A 17,191-nucleotide genomic window follows, 5' to 3' on the forward strand; every position below is an offset into this window, starting at 1 on the left:
TGGCCATCATGAGAAGAATAATGAAGAATATGTTAATTATTATTATTTTCCTAGCTGCTGATGAAGCCATGAATCTACTATCCATGGGGTATAGAGATCCAGCAGTGCCTGCAGTTTACATATTTGGGGACTCAACTTTTGATGTTGGTACCAACAATTTCTTGAATGATACAAAGTCAAAGGCTGATATGCCATTTTATGGGATTGATTATTCTCCTTCTCACTCCAAGCCTACTGGAAGGTTTAGCAATGGTTATAACACTGCTGATTGCATTGGTAATAAACTTATTATTATTATTATTATTATTAAGAATAATCATGCTAGTTTATTATCATTATTTAAGTTGTTTGAATAACATTAATTTGTGTATTAATTAACACTAATTAAAAATAATTTTATAATTATTCAAGCTAAATTATATTACATATATACTCTTTAATTTGCGTTATACTTACATTGTAATTTGCTTTCATATTTAAAACTACAAAGTAAAATCACAACAGTTCAAAAGCTGCAACTTTTTTTAAATGTTTATTGAATATTAACTCTTCATATTGTGGCGGTTATAAGCCGCCAAAGAAAGACCAGGGAACAACAGCTGCATACATATGTATATAATTACCATCATGCATCCACTGTTTTTGTTGTAGTGATTATTCAATTCCAATGAAACCAATAATATTGAGTTAGATAATTTAATGGATAATCTGACACGATATACTAAATTAGTATGATTATACCAGCTGTTACTAAAAATTGCTATAAAAATTAATTCTCACGTCCTAAAAGACGATGGTTGACAAACCGTTGATGATCAATTTTGCCTACAATTTCTAAATAAATCGTTGCTATTTGGCTCTTCCCTTGTAGTGCAATTCAATCATTAATATTTTAATGCATGATATGATATATAGATGGATCATAATAATAATATATATGTTATTCTAATTAATTAATTAATCTATAATAGTGTTTGTTTTTTGGGTCAATTGGTCAGTGCAATTACTAGGATTCAAGGAGAGTCCACCGCCATTTCTGTATCTTGTACAAAATGATACAGAAGATTTCAACACCCAAATCCTTAAGGGAGTCAATTTTGCTGGAGGAGGAGCAGGGATTCTCCACCACACTGGAAAACAACGCTTTGTATATATCTCTCTATCTCCCTCCGTTTAACTTGGACAATTTAATTCCTTAATAGGTTGCATTAGGTAAGTAGTTAACTTCGTAGAGAAAAATCCAAAATAGCCCCTAACAATGACCTCAAAAGACAACAAGGTTCTTGACAAAAAAAAAAAAACCCAACTCAGTTCCTAACAATTACTTCGAAAGGACAATGAGGCTTCTGTGTCAAAAAAAGTCAATGTTATTTTTTTTTTGCACAAGGGCTAATCAGTCCTAAAAAAAATATTAGGGGCCGGATTTGGTGTTTTTTTTTTTCTTGGGAGCCTCGCTGTCCTTTCGAGTTAATTGTCAGGGGTCGTGTGGGGTATTCACTCTAATTTCGTATATATATAACTCAACAATAAAAGTTTAATATTTTGTCAATGTGTCATGTTAAATAAAATATGACATGCTATCTGAAGTACTATACACACATTATTTAACAAGATATCTTTTTTCTCAAGTTCATTTACACTTCAAACACGACTTAGATATAATGTTAATACGGTTCACTAATATTGGTTATTTGAACATTGGTAGTTTGACCTTTATAATTGGTTGATTAACAAATAATAAAAAATAGATCTTAATTTAGTTATATTTTTGAGGTGTTATCAAAATTTTATAACCATCATAAACATCATAATCCCCATAAAATTCAATATACATGTGTGTGTATACGTGCATTATGTGAATGTGATGGTTGATGAGTGCTTTATAAAGTCATTTTTTAGTATGATTATATTACGGTGATTACAATAATTATGATATTTCAAAACGTATTATACTAAAATACTTACATAATCATCTTAATAATCAGAACATAATTATACTAAAATTCACCGTATAAATAACATGTGATATTGACTAATCACATGGTTATACATCTATAGATGCAAGTTAGTATCATGCTAATGCTACATAGCACGTGATGACAGATTTGTCCTACTAAAATATCACTTATTTATACGATGAACTCTAAACCCTAAACCTTAAACGTGATACATTAACACTAATAAAGTTGGATGCATGTTAAATTACGAATTTACATTACACATATAGTGGTTTTTCACGTAATAACAAATACTATCATTTCATGGATCTATAAAAAATGAATATTGTGTAAACAAATAAGTAATACTATGAAAATAAAGTTATATAAAAATTAATCTGTATTAGAACACCAACAATTTCATTATATCTACACCCTTTATAATAAATACGGTTTTGATATCAGTATTTCCTTAATAACTAAACATACATATTTTTTGTTTTATTAATCAAAAATAGTTTAAATACACAATTAATTAGTAACATATTTTATTTTATACAAGTGTCAAAAGTATTTGGTGTATGAATAATATTTTTCGATCGCTAAATATGAATATATAAATGGAAACATGCAGGGGAGGGTTATATCCATGGAAGAACAAATTCAACAATTCTCAAGTGTTGGGGACAATATGACACGGTATCTAAACGAAAGTGCCGCAAAAGGTATAATCAACAAATCCCTAATCCTTATAAGTGTGGGAAGCAACGACATAAATGAATTCTTGATGTTCAATGTAAGCAACTCCAGCAGCCTCATCCAACAACTGCAACAATTCTTGCCGGACTTGATCGCTAGCTACCAAGCTCATCTCACGGTCTTCTTTCATTCTCATTACATACTTTCCTTATTTATTTATTTATTTATTTGTCTTTTTATTACAAAAAAGATAAATGTTTATTCATGAAAGACATCAAACGGCACATATAATAAGTATTAGAGACACGTTAGATTTAGCTCTAAAAGTGAAAAAAAAAAATTTTTTACTATGCTGAATAATTATAGGCTAAAAGTGAGTATATATTTCGATTACAATGAATCTTAGATAACAAAAATAAAGACAAATATATAAGTCTCGTTAATTAATTTATAGATCCATGTCGTACGTATTGTAACATAGTGAAATATCTTTTCCTCTTTTTTGAACTATTCTAAATCTCGATATAAAATTTTTTCAACTAAAGAAAACCTTTCTTTATGTATATGTCTATATAAAACTCTCTAAGATCTGCAAGATCTGTAAGGCTGTGTTTGTTTATAGGTACGGCACATTGAGATAGAAATATAGAAACATAAAATTATATTTGACAGATAAAATATGGACAGAGATATTATGTACGAAGACACTGAATTAATGTACTTTGTGTCTATCCTAACAAAAATAACACAGAGAGACTAACAAGAGACACAACTTATTTATTATTTTTTTCTTTCATTATTCTTGTTAATTTTTTATAATTATATTTTTTTTATTATTATATTTTTTTCCCAAAATTTTCGAATGAAAAAAAAAAAGAGAATAAATGAGATTTTCATAATTTATTCTAGTTTAATTACCAAACAAAATATACAAGAACACTAATTTTTGTGTCTCATTCATTTGTATCTTGTTCTCAGTGTCTTATCTTATTCTGTTCTCAAAATCAAACGCAATCCAACTAGCTAGTCGTCTGTGAACCCTGTTTGACAGCTTTGTTGCATCGCCCCATGGTAGACCGACAATTTTCGACACCACCTTAACTCTCAAAATCATTCTCTTTGTACTAATATTTAAAATTCTAATCAAGAATTTTTATTTTTCAACAAATGAGTTCAATTATTAGTTTGTTACACAATTTCGAACCAAATGGACTTCCAACACCAAATTTAAGAAGTTATCAAGGAGATAGGGCTAATTTGGCCCCTAGAAGATAAGGTCTTTACGGGTTCAAAGACCATCCTTGAAGCTTAGGGTCAAATTGACACCTCTAGTACTTTTCATTACTCGGAAGGATTGGTAATAATGGCGTCACTACTTTAGATTTGTAGGTTATAAAAATTCTAATATTATATTATTAAATTACTTTTTAAAAAAAGTTAAACTATATAAAGTAGTTTAGTAATATTGACAAAAAAAATCAATATAAAAAAAAAACGAAAATCTGCAAAAAAAAAAAAAAAAAAAAACTCATGTAAATTCAACAAAAATTTTTGTATAAGGAGTGTATTAAAAATATAATTATTTATGTATTTTTTTCTATTAATTTAAGTTTGTAAAAGAAGTGATATCGCAAAAGAATGTATTGGAACTACAACAAAAATAATTTTTAGTGACAACAATATAATGGTCACTATATGTCTTATTTAACATATATTTTTGCAGCAATTATATATTTGTCATTATTATTATATATTACAATGACAATTATATATTTTTACGGTTATTAAAAAGGTTTTTTATACAATTATACAATTACTGCTAAAACCTTTTAGCGACAAAATATAAAATAGCTAAGATCTAATTGTCGATAAATATATTAACGACTATTTTATTGCCGCTAATAATAAAATAAATGATCACTAAAATAATTTTTATTATAGTTTAGTTTTCGCTCCCCTCTCTCGGAGATATTTTTAATTAGGAATTGAATAATACTATCAAGTATCAACAGTTCTATTTATTTTAATATATAACAATTGTTTAACAATCTTTTTAGAGTGGTGAAGATTTTATTTTATTATTCTCTTTTAATTCTTTTTCCTTCATAAATCACTATCAATATTAAAAACTAAAATTACAAATTATTTATACGAACTAACTAGCTTTTACTTTGATTAATACAGAATTTAATAAGTCTCGGAGCCAGAAAATTTGGCATACTAGGTCTTGCTCCTCTTGGTTCTGTCCCAGACGTGCGTGGAAGTTATGGTGGAAACTCTTCGAATGAAATCAATGCTGTTGCTGAACTCTTCAACTATGGATTGTATTATATGCTGCTAGATTTGAACTCATCAAAGTTTCCTGAATTTAAGTTTTCCTTTGGAAACACATATTCAATTACCACTGGAATGATAAACAATCCTGCATCACTTGGTAAACATGCATCTGCTTCTAGCTAATTCAATATAAATAGTGAATTTATTTATTTTTTTAATTCTTTACAAATTATGAATGGGGGAATTGGAATACAATTAATAATGTCGGTACAAAGTTTTGGGCTGACAAAATTACCTTTGTTTCAAGGGTTTTATGTGTCAGGGAATTTGCTAAGATTATTGTTATAATGGAAATTAAAGTTTCAAAGTTTATTATAATTATTCTACCTATTTCAAAAAAATTGTAAGTAAGCACATATTAAAAAAGAAAGTAATAAATGAATTTTGAATAATGTTTATAACGTATAAAATACAGTAAATTACACTTAAATAAATTTACATATATATGTATAAGTAATTTGTACTCAATTATCACAATTAAATTAAGAGTGTTATTGGAAAAAAGGACAATAATTATCTTAAGTTATTAACTTTTTAAATTTTGAATAATTATTTTAATTTAAAATACAGAGCATATATGGAAATCTTAAATATTTAAGATGCATTTTCATTTTTACTGTGTCTTGTTTCTAAAATTTTGTAAAAAAAAATAATATATTTTTTATTTTTATCTCTTAGTTTTTTTCTTTACAAAATTATAAAAATAAAAAATACTAGAAATAAAAACGCAAATTAAATACATCCTAAGTTTTCAAATATATTTTTTTTATATATATATGTTAGAGACCTTAAGAAATACAACGATATATATTGCTAGCAAAATCCTTTTTTGAAAATAATATAAATTTCTATTAATACTACACTTATTTTCTTTAATTAAGTATAATAATCGAAGGTTATAACTTTTATGGTAAGTTGTTCACCATGATAGATTGCACAAATTAAAACAAGTTGTGTTAATTTCTTGGCAAAAATTAATAATAAATTTTGTCATAAAATCACTCTTCTTAAAAATTTAAGTTTATACGAAAACATACGTAAATGCTTATATTTCTAAGAGATTTGATTATATATTTAATGAAGGTCTGAGTGACGTAGCAACTGCTTGCTGCGGAAATCAAACTCTCACTAGTGGAACCCCATGTAGCCCAAATGCGACAGTATGCGAATTCCGCCACAAATTCTTGTTCTGGGATAGGCACCATCCAACTGAATATGGCTCTCAGCTTGCTGCCAATGATCTTTTTAATGGCGGATCTGAATTTGCGTCACCCTTCAATTTAAGTACATTGGTTCAAACTTTATGATTCTCATAAGTCATATATCCTACATGCTTTAATAGGATTTTCAATAAATGAAAAATAACAATCAAAGATATGACGGGTAGAAAAAAAAAAGGTGAAAACTCAGATGAAGTCGACTTCCTGTTAAGTTGATATCTGAGAGTCGTTAGATGAAAATTTAGTCAAATCAGTCAAATCATCTAATGGCTCTCAGGTATCAACTTCAGTGAAGTCGACTTCACCTGAGTTTCCACCCGGGTAGAAAAAAAATTAACAATCAAATATATGAGGGGTAGAAAATTAGAATAATGTAATATGTATCCTAAAAGACTTAATTTATTTTCTTTAATTTGATTCTTTTGGGGTTATTCTTTTTATTATTTCTCTTTTTCCTCCTATTTTAGAGTCAAAATTTGTTGATCTAATTATCGAGAAAAAGAAAAAAATTGGTGGAAAGTCTTTGACAAACTATGAAACGCTTGTTTGATATCGAGTTATATAATTTCAATGCAATATTTTAATCCATCTTGATTTATGTGGTTGTTATTTGAAATTCGAAAAATATGTGTTTGGACTTTTTTGAATTTTCTAAAATTTCTTTTGGACCTTGAATTTCAATTTAATAATTTTTGTATGCAACCTAAGTTAAGGTTGGCAATTAAGCACAAAGCGCTTGTTATGGCGCTTAAAATGCATATTAACAACTAATTGAAGTAAACACTTTTTTAATTATAGTCAATATAATGACAGAAATTAGTTCATGTGACTTAATTGGTATTTATTATTTTTTTTATTTAAATCTTATGAACCAATTGAAAATACCTATGAAACACGGACACTTCGCTGAGTTATTGTGTTCGCGTGTCACACATTTCGGACACGACACTCACCGACACTCGTCCGATACGCGTGTTTGCTGTGTCCAACCGTGTCTTAATAAAAAATAAAAAAAATTCTTCTCACGTATCCGCGTGTCCAGTCTTATTCTTAACATATATTTTTAAAATAAATTTAGATATAATATATATTATTATTTATTAAAATAAAAAATATTTTAAATACTTGATATAATTAAAATAAGACATTAAAAATAATTAAAAATTTTAATTTATATTTTAATATCAATAAAATATCAAAATATCATTACAATTTATCTAAAAAATACTTTATATTTTATATATATACGTGTTCCCGTGTCATGTAAGATTTTAAAATTCGCGTGTCGGTGTGTCCTGTGTCCGTGTCAGTGTCCGTGCATCATAGAAAAATACTATATACCACAGTTAAAAGTGCTCACATCCAGTAGTCGTTACAGTACCAATGCAAGGATTTAATATAAGTGCTAATATGAGAATGTTTAGAGTAATAATCTTGTTTTGAAGATCATAATAACTAATGAAGCACTGTTATTAAATAGTTTGACATGTGTAATTAAACTGTTTGATAACGTGTATATGTTCACATTTTATAAATCATTTTCACATAAAAAATTATTCTAATTATCTTCACGTGACGTGAATAATTAGAGATAATGGGGTAAAATCGTTGCCAAATCAATTACAGTTTGAAACCATTGTATTAAAAAGGCAACAATAAAATTTGTTCTCTAAAAGTTGCAATAGAATTAAGGTGGAAACTCAGGTGCAGTCGACTTAATGTGAAGTTGATGGCTAAGAGCCGTTAGATGATTTGACTAATTTGACTAAATTTTCATCAAACGGCTCTCAACTATCAACTTCACGTGAAGTCGACTGCACCTGAATTTTCACCTAGAATTGAACCATTTTTTATCATGTAATAAAGACAACGGTTTTTTTTTTTATTCTTTAGTTGTCTTAGATAAAAATCCTATTGTATTTGGTAATGATATTGAAAATGTTTGTTAAAATTATCAAACAAACTATTTATTTTAAATAATTTTATTGAATCAACAAACTTTTAATAGATACTAAATTGATTTTTTTTTAATTAAAATTGTTATTAATTCTTAATAAACAAAGAAGAAGATGAATAATACGGAAAAACAATGCAAGAATATAAGGCCAATGGCCACCCTGTGATGTCATAAACAAGAAGAAGATTCTGACGATCACATTTTGAAATTGCCGATATTGACAAAATATTGTTGTTGTAATAGTCGATAATAAATCACACACGTTTGCATATGTTTTTTGTGCAATTTTTTTAATTTGTATTATAAATTATCATCTTTACGATTGCAGCTTCAATTCAAAATAAGCCATGCATGCATATTAGTAACAATCCCGCTACGTTACCAATAATATTTTTGCCAACTTCTACCAACTCTTATTTATAACTATATTTAATAGAAGTGTCTTTGTAGATGTGTCTAATAAAAATATATTTTTTTTATGAATGTGCCTAATACATGTATTTAAAATATAATAATTAATTGTTGTTAGCAATAAGTTGACAAATAATATATTGGTACCCTATACTTTTCTTTTAAAAAATTCTATAGATAAACTTAGAGTAGAATTAGGTTTTTTCTATTTTTAAAAATTTATTAGTGGCAACTTTAATTATTTCAATTAGCAGAGGTTTTAAAAACCTCCAAAATTAAGATTCATGACTCTAAAAATACCTAATTTACAAAATCAATAGCTCAATACAAAAAAATCGTTACAAATTGTTGGACAAAAACCGTCACAATATTTTCTTAGATTACAGTAATTTTTTTAATAGCTGTAACACATTTTATGATGATTAAATACCGTCATAAATTAAAACTTTTTTATAGCGAAATTGTTGTATGTTAAATATATAATAATTAAGGGTTCTCTTTTTTCAATTTTTTTCCTTGTGACTATGAAGTAATTATATATTCCGAAGTTTTTTTTTTTTTTTACGAGATGAAATTCGAACCCCCAACACTTACTTAAGCAGACGAGTAAGTTGATTAGTCACTCAACCAATCCAAGTTGGTTTAACTTTATTATATATGTAATAATTTATTTATCAGTAATAAATTCTTAAAAAAAATCAGATTTATAATTAATTAATTCTTAACATACATGTAGAGTTAAAAGATATATACTAAAAAAAAACTAAAAAGAGTTTAACAATTGTGGTACTATATAATATAAGCTTATTATTATTAGTAGTAAATGGTTGGTTGTTAGTGCTCCGATCACAATCAATTATATTATATAAACACCATATTAAAAATAATTATAGCACAGCACGAGCATTTGGAATTATAATAGATTTAAACAACAACGACAAAACCTTAAAAGAAAGTTAAAATAAATCATACATGGAGTCTTGATTATTGATCATACAGCACTCAACAAGGAATGCATGTATGTATAGAATCGAAGGCCGAAGCATCACGAAAGAATCTGTGTAATCTAATTATATATTGTAAAAAACAAGGAATTTTGTTACTGCATTCATCATTATTTAGGATTCACCGTCACAAAATTAATTAACTAATTAATGATTCTATATCCAGTTAACATACAAAGTATCATTTCATTTTCCTTGGTGTTTATGACTACAAATTAAATTACAATCAAATTCTAACTGCAAACGGGACTCTATCTGTACTACAGCTAGCAATTAGTAATAATCAGAATAAATAAAATCCTATGGTCTCCTAGTTTCCATATATTTAAACCAACATAAATCTTATGCATATATAATAATAGGTGTTTAGTTTCTTTATTTTGGGTAAGGTTTATTTTTGTCATATTTAAAAAGTAATTAAATATCACTAATATTCTTATTAACGTTTTATTTTATTTTATTTATGTATTTTTTTAAAAAAATCAGTAATTCAATATTACTTTACTATTAGTTCTATAAAAAAGATTACTAATAGAAGCGGTGACACACATGCTTATTCCAGAAATATTTAGTAATAAAAAAGAATTAGCCAAAAAATAAGATAAATTCTGACTTTTCTTGTCTCTTTAGTATTATCGCAGTTATTAAACCTTTATTGATATTACTATTTTAAATCAATTTAAAAGATAGTTTTAGAAAAAAGAAATTTAAAAAATAAAAAATAAAAATAAACTTATATATAAGATATTTAAGATATTATAATCTTCTTTTCTAGTTCACATTAAATTATTCTTGTCCTCAAACATTTTAGACAAAAATAATATTTTATCTTAATTTTTTAATTAGAGGTTTTATATTTGAATTATAAAAATAGGAAAAAAATATTTATTAAAATAGTTGTATTTTTGTTATGAACTTCTATTGAATAAACTAAATTAGTCAAATTTTTTCTAATAAGATTCAAACTTCAGTGATTTCATCAAGATAAAAAAATTATCTAGATAACCAATAATTTTTTTTGAACAATATAAACAACTACCAATCAAATCAAAACACACTACACCTCCAAATTATCTACCTAAATTTTAATATTAGAATAATCATCCGCACACTTAGTGAAATAAACATCTGATATATCCATTGTTCATATTGTTTAGTATTTTCATTGTCTACCTATACTTTTCCTTAATTTAATTAGTAATTTTGTCCACTTGTTGTCATTATATATATAACTATGCATGCATCTCAACCTATACACTTAATTAGTTTCACATTGCTATTCCTAATTTAATTTTTCCAACTATGGCCAAGAGATTGATGGTTATGTTGATTCTCTACCTAGCCATGGAAATTGGGCACTCTAGATTATTATTGGCTGAGGCTTACAACAATGAGCCACAAGTGCCTGCAGTTTACATATTTGGGGACTCAACATTTGATGTTGGTACCAACAATTTCTTGAAAAATTCAAAATCAAGGGCAGATATGAAGTTTTATGGAATTGATTTTCCGAACTCAGAACCAACTGGCAGGTTTAGCAACGGTTTAAACACTGCTGATCGCCTTGGTATGTATACTATATAGTTTATCATTTTTATATATGCTTTATTTTTTTTCTATTTTATTTTCTTTATCATTTTTATAACATGTATGTATTAAAATATGTGATTAAGATGTGAGAAATTACTATCTTGATAAATATGGTTTTCTTAAATATTTTGAGTTCCTTTAATAAAACTTAATTATTGTAAACTTAAGATTTTGTATAAAATCATTTGTATTAACTTTAAAAATGTGGTGTCATTGGAATTAACATTACTTAAAATCATCATTTTGAGTAATTATTTACGATAATTTAATAATTTTTTTCTTTAACTCTTTAAGTTTTACTAGTAATTTCAGAATATTATTTTTTATAATTTTAGTTACAATTCAACTGTTATTAAATATTTATAATAATTATTATAACCATCATAATCATATGTATCATACACTATAGAAATATGATATATTGCAACAGTTTAAGATAAATTTTGCTACGATTTTAAACTGTTGCTAAAGAATTTAGTAATGTTTGGTAAAGCACCACACTCTAAGGTGTTTCCCAACCATCACTAAATGTTGCTACGATTTAAACTGTTGCTAAATGTGTTTAATTATTTGTGATCATTGCTATTTTTTAAACAGGTTAAAAGAAATTGTGGTTATTTTAAACTAAAAAAGTACATATAATATATAGACAATACATAACACATTATTGTTATTACATTCCTTTTAATTAATCGATAATATAAAATTTTGTATTGATAGATAAAGTTTAAATTCTTTGATGAAACCATTGTTAAGTAGGCATTATTAATTATTCTTTGTTCCATGCACATATGCGAATTAATTAATTAATACACTAATATAATATGTCTTTTTGGTGATCAGCGATATTACTAGGGTTCCAGGAGAGTCCACTGCCGTATCTGTATCTTAAGAATAACACACAAATTTTTCAAAAAGAAATCCTTAAAGGTGTCAATTTTGCTTCAGGTGGATCAGGGATTCTCAAACATACAGGAGAATTTCCCTATGTAAGTTCCTATTAGTGAGAAATATTAGGGATATAAATTCTTTTTATCAATATTAGCTAGCTAACACTTTTAGTTAATATATACTTTATTTTTATATTATTAAAATTTCAGGTTTAAAATTTAATACTTAGAGTATAGAGTATTAACTAAGTGTTGGTTAAATAAATAAATATATATATATATATATATATATATATATATATATATATATATATATATATTGTAATAATGTAGCATTACTCTTGTTTAATTTGGTTCCATTTTTTTAAGAGACATTATTTTTTTGGTAATTTGTGGTAAAATAAAGAATATACTCAAATTTTTTTATCATATAAGTTTTTATATCTGTTCTGAATAATTTCTTTTAAAAATTTAACTTATTAAATAGAGAGAAACATGAATAATAATATACTAATTTTGAGTTTAAGACATTTTGCATTGGTTAACTACCTAAATCTTTCTATCAATTTGAGTTCTCATCAAATTTTTAGAATATATAAAGAAAATTAAAATAGATCTATGACAAATTATTTTGTTGGAACATAAAGAAAAAGATTATTTTAAATTATCTTAATTGCACATGTTCCATCTTAATTGTTATTAGTATATAATAGAGACCGGAACTTATTTAATTTTACGGTGGATGGAAATTCAGATACAGTTAACTTTATGTGAAGTTGATAGTTGAGAGTCGTTAAATGATTTAATAGGTTTGACTAAATTGTCGTCTAACGGCTCTCAACTATCAACTTCACATGAAGTTAATTACACCTGAAATTTTCATTTGAAAAAAAAAAGTACTATATAGTGATAAACTTGAAATTTCAAATTTATTTTGATGAAACAGCAAGAGGTTGTATCCATGCATGAGCAAATTAAACAATTCAAAAGCGTTTACAGTAAAATCTCAGAGTATCTAAATGAAAGCAGTGGTGCAGAGAAAAGAATTAACAAATCTATGTTCCTTATAAGTGTGGGAAGCAATGACATATTTGAGTTCTTTATTAATGCTACTGAGACTGGAGCAAATTTCACTGAGGTTGTGCCACAATTCATGTCCAATCTCATGGATACTTACCACTCCCATCTCCAGGTTTCCATCTCCTCTTTCTTCTTTTTTCCTTTTTCAAAATTATTTAATAAAGAAAAAAAATTCATTCACAAATTTTCTAAATATATAGGATGAAAATAAAATAGTTAAAAATATAAATTAAATATGATGAAAAAATGTTTAGAATAATGCTAATTGACATGACGTGTTAAAAATTTAACCATTTATATCTCTGCTTCATTCATATCTCTGCTTCTAATAAGTTTAAACTGTTAGAAGAAGTAGTTTTATTTTATTACATAATATCAAAAACTTAATCCACATAATAAAAAATGTATATTAAAAAAATATTAATCAATTTAAATTAAAAAAAAATAATTTTAGAATATCAATACTATTTAACTATTATCCAAAATATTAATGGCAAAAATAGTACTTTATTTAATTTATTTTATATTATCATATATGTATAATTAAATCTTAAATAATTAGGAAAGAGATATATCAATTATTAGAATTTTAGTATACTTATATTTTGGTATATCTAAATCTAGATTATTGAACTTTAATAATGTACTAAACCTTTAAAAATATAAGTTTAAAAGATGTAAATATAATTTACCCTAATTGAAATTTAGAAATAAGGCTTTAATTATTTATTTATTTGTTTGTTTTAATTAATTTGCTTGATTGTTATTGATAACATACAGGATCTAATAAGCCATGGAGCTAGAAAAATTGGCATAGTGAGTGTTCCTCCAATAGGTTGTGTCCCAATAGTGCGTGGCACTTTTGGTGGAAACTGTTCGGATGGAATAAATGCAATTGCTCAATTCTTCCACTCATCACTGCATGCTATGGTCTCAAAATTAAGAATAGATTGCTCTGATTTGAAGTACTCAGTTGCAAATGCTTATGACATTACTAATCTTACAATGATCGATGATCCTGCTCCTATTGGTAAGAAGCTATATAACCTCTTCTTTTTTTTTTTTAAATTTAAACAGGAAAAATGATATGTGAAAGTTTTGGATGGAAAATTAAAGAAGTTAATTAATTATTAACATTATATAAAAATAATTGCATTTTATATTTTTTAAGGTAAAACTTACGTATAGTTGTCTTAATTTAAAATTGATATTTAAAAATCGTTAAATAATTTGACAAATTTAATTAAATTATTATTTAACGATTTTCAACTAATATAAAAATAATCGTATGCAAATTTTTATCATTTTTTAAACCTTCAAAATATCGGAATATAATCGATCCTTTCGACTACTTTTGAAAATATGCAAATCAATGCTTCCAGCTTTTTAAAATTATTTCTTTTAACCAAAATAAGTAGCATAAATCAAGCATTTCCTTGACATTTTTTTTCAATAATAAAAAATTTCGAAAACCCTAAATTTTATTTTTTTTAAAAAAATATTATTTTCTAGCAAAATATTGTTCTATAACAATTATTCCAACCGTTTGTTAAAATTGCCACTAACTGTTTTTAGGATATTAGAATTGTTTATGTTTTATTAATAATCATTTTGCGTCGATTTAAATTAAAACTGCTACTATTCAATCTTAAAACTGTCGCTATTTTTAGAGATTAATTTATCCGTTTAAAAATACTTATCGAAATGTATATTTTTAAAAAGTGAAAGACTAAATATATATAAAAAAAATTATTTAAGTTTTTATTTGTGCTAATTAAAATGGCTCTCCTTATTTTGTTTATAAATTAGGGTTGAGTGATGTGAAAACAGCATGCTGTGGAAATGAAACTCTGACATTAACAATACCACCAAGTCCAATTGGAGTGCAATGCAGCCCTCAAGCAAGTGTGTGTGAAAACCGAGATGTGTTCTTGTTTTGGGATCAGTATCATCCAACTGAATATGCTTCTTCCATTGCTGCCCTTGCTTTCTTCACTGCTGGACCTGAATTTGTTTCTCCCTTCAATTTTAGCACACTTGCTCAATTTTAATAATATTCATTGCTTTTAGATTTAATTATTTTACTGGTCCTTATAGTTTTATTAAATTTACAATTAAGTCTTAATATTTTTTTTAATTGGGTCTATACTACACTACTTTTAATTTTATAATTAAGTCATTTATAGTGTAAAAAATATTAAAGTTAACAGAATATTTCTTTACAAATTAAAGGTATTCATACTTAAAATCTTAATTAGATTTTTGACTGCCTATATTTTGAGAGAAATATTCTGTTAATTTTAACGTTTTTGGTATTAAAAGAACCTAATTATAAAATTAAAAGTAGTGTAGAGATTCAATTAAAAAAATATATAGAGATTTAATTAAAAATTTAATAAAATTATAAGGATTAAAAGAGTAATTACATCTTGCTTTTAAACTAAATGTCACTTTTAACTTTTTTTTTTATGTTAAAATCAATTAATGTATCTAAATACAATAGGTATATTTACTATTTAATAAGATACATTATTGGATTTTCATATAACAAAAAAAAGTTTAAAGTGACAGGTTTTTTAAAATGAATAAAGTATAATTAAATCATACATGTACCATATTTTTGTATTTTCCACCGGTTATATTTTAGAAAACTATTATATATTCACATGTTGTACATGTATGTTATATAGTTAATAACATACACTTGATTCTCTAAAAAGAGAGAATCTCTATATCTTATTTAATAATGAATAAACTGTGAGCATAATAATATCTCATTATATAAATAATACAAGCTACTCTAGATTCTATTATCATCTCACACCAATGCAAAAAATCAATAAAGCTTCGTTGACTTCTTGTTGTTATATATATGCAATGTATTACATGTAATATTATTGTTGTTATTAAAGAATTGAATTGGTGGACATATTTAATCTAAATATATACTCAACTTTTCTAGCTAAATCCCTTTCTATATGATTTATATAGAGATTATAATCAATTTTTTTTGTAATGAATTTGGGTTAATCGAATAATTAATTAATTTATTTGTCTGATTAAATAAGCGTTAGTCTTATATATGTAATAATTAATTAGCTATCGCAAAATTCTTAATAAAACTCTTATTTGTGACGAATTAGTCTTAATCTATTAGGCCGAAAAATATCATAAAAAAAATTCTTCAATAGAGGAATATACTTCTTTACTTTCTCAGTTCTTAGGTTTGTTCCTTTCTTCCAACCCTTTTCATATAAGAAGGATCAAATTAAAACATTTTATTTGAATTTGATACATTATAATAATGTTAGCTAGCTAGGTGTTTAGGTTATGTCAAAATCATGCGATCAACATTAACAAAACTTGTTCAGAAAAGAAATGATACGTACTATTTTTCCTAATAAAGATATCAATCAAATTAATTTATGGCTGCTGCTAGGGTAGTATATGATTTTACACAAACTAAATAATTAAATACATGTGGTGTGTGTTCTTAATATATATAGGATACCATAAAAAAATGGAGTTCAACTACTGTTAACTTTTCCTAAGGTAGCTATTCTAAATATGGGCCCTATGAATAATGTATACTTAATTAATCCAAATTAAAACATCATCTAATTAACAACTACATACCTTGTTTTTCTTTATGTCCAAATCTGATCTATAATACCAAACAATTAATTTAATGGATCAAAACGATCATATACATATACGTCGGTCACTTAGCCCCAAATTTTTAATGTATCTTCCTCATGTTTTCTTTTAAATTTCTTAAAAAAATAAGTGATAGCTTACTTTGATTAAAAAAAAAAAAACATACAATAAAGCCATAATTATATATTCTATTATAAATTTGCTAGAAATATAATCATTCATGTGCATCTTCTTATCTATTTAAGTTTTTTTAAAAAAATAATTAACAACTATACATACCTTGTTTTGGCATTAGTCCTCTGTCCCAGGCCAACTTGATTAACTTAAACCTCCTCCTCAAATTGTAATTACCTTCTAATAATTACACAAACAAAATATCAAACACCGTACCATGCATTCGACATAATAT

At 25.7% G+C, this 17,191-nt stretch overlaps 2 protein-coding genes across 2 annotated transcripts; both read left to right on the forward strand.

The window, feature by feature from the left end:
- The first annotated feature begins 83 nt into the window (after positions 1-83).
- Positions 84-6,280, forward strand: LOC107632442 (GDSL esterase/lipase At5g37690-like). The gene is made up of 5 exons (XM_021120105.2): positions 84-276; positions 999-1,147; positions 2,572-2,814; positions 4,821-5,070; positions 6,057-6,280. Exons 1-5 carry the CDS (start codon positions 84-86, stop codon positions 6,278-6,280), a joined length of 1,059 nt encoding a protein of 352 aa, XP_020975764.2.
- A 4,587-nt stretch (positions 6,281-10,867) lies between these two features.
- LOC107632441 (GDSL esterase/lipase At5g33370-like) lies at positions 10,868-15,273 on the forward strand. Its single transcript, XM_021117502.2, has 5 exons — positions 10,868-11,132; positions 11,999-12,144; positions 12,992-13,237; positions 13,906-14,155; positions 14,935-15,273. Exons 1-5 carry the CDS (start codon positions 10,868-10,870, stop codon positions 15,174-15,176), a joined length of 1,149 nt encoding a protein of 382 aa, XP_020973161.1. The 3' UTR covers positions 15,177-15,273.
- Positions 15,274-17,191: the final 1,918 nt, after the last annotated feature.

The sequence above is a fragment of the Arachis ipaensis genome, chromosome B3 (assembly GCF_059453495.1).
Source record: "Arachis ipaensis isolate K30076 ecotype BB chromosome B3, ASM5945349v1, whole genome shotgun sequence".
NCBI classification, from domain to species: Eukaryota; Viridiplantae; Streptophyta; class Magnoliopsida; order Fabales; family Fabaceae; genus Arachis; species Arachis ipaensis.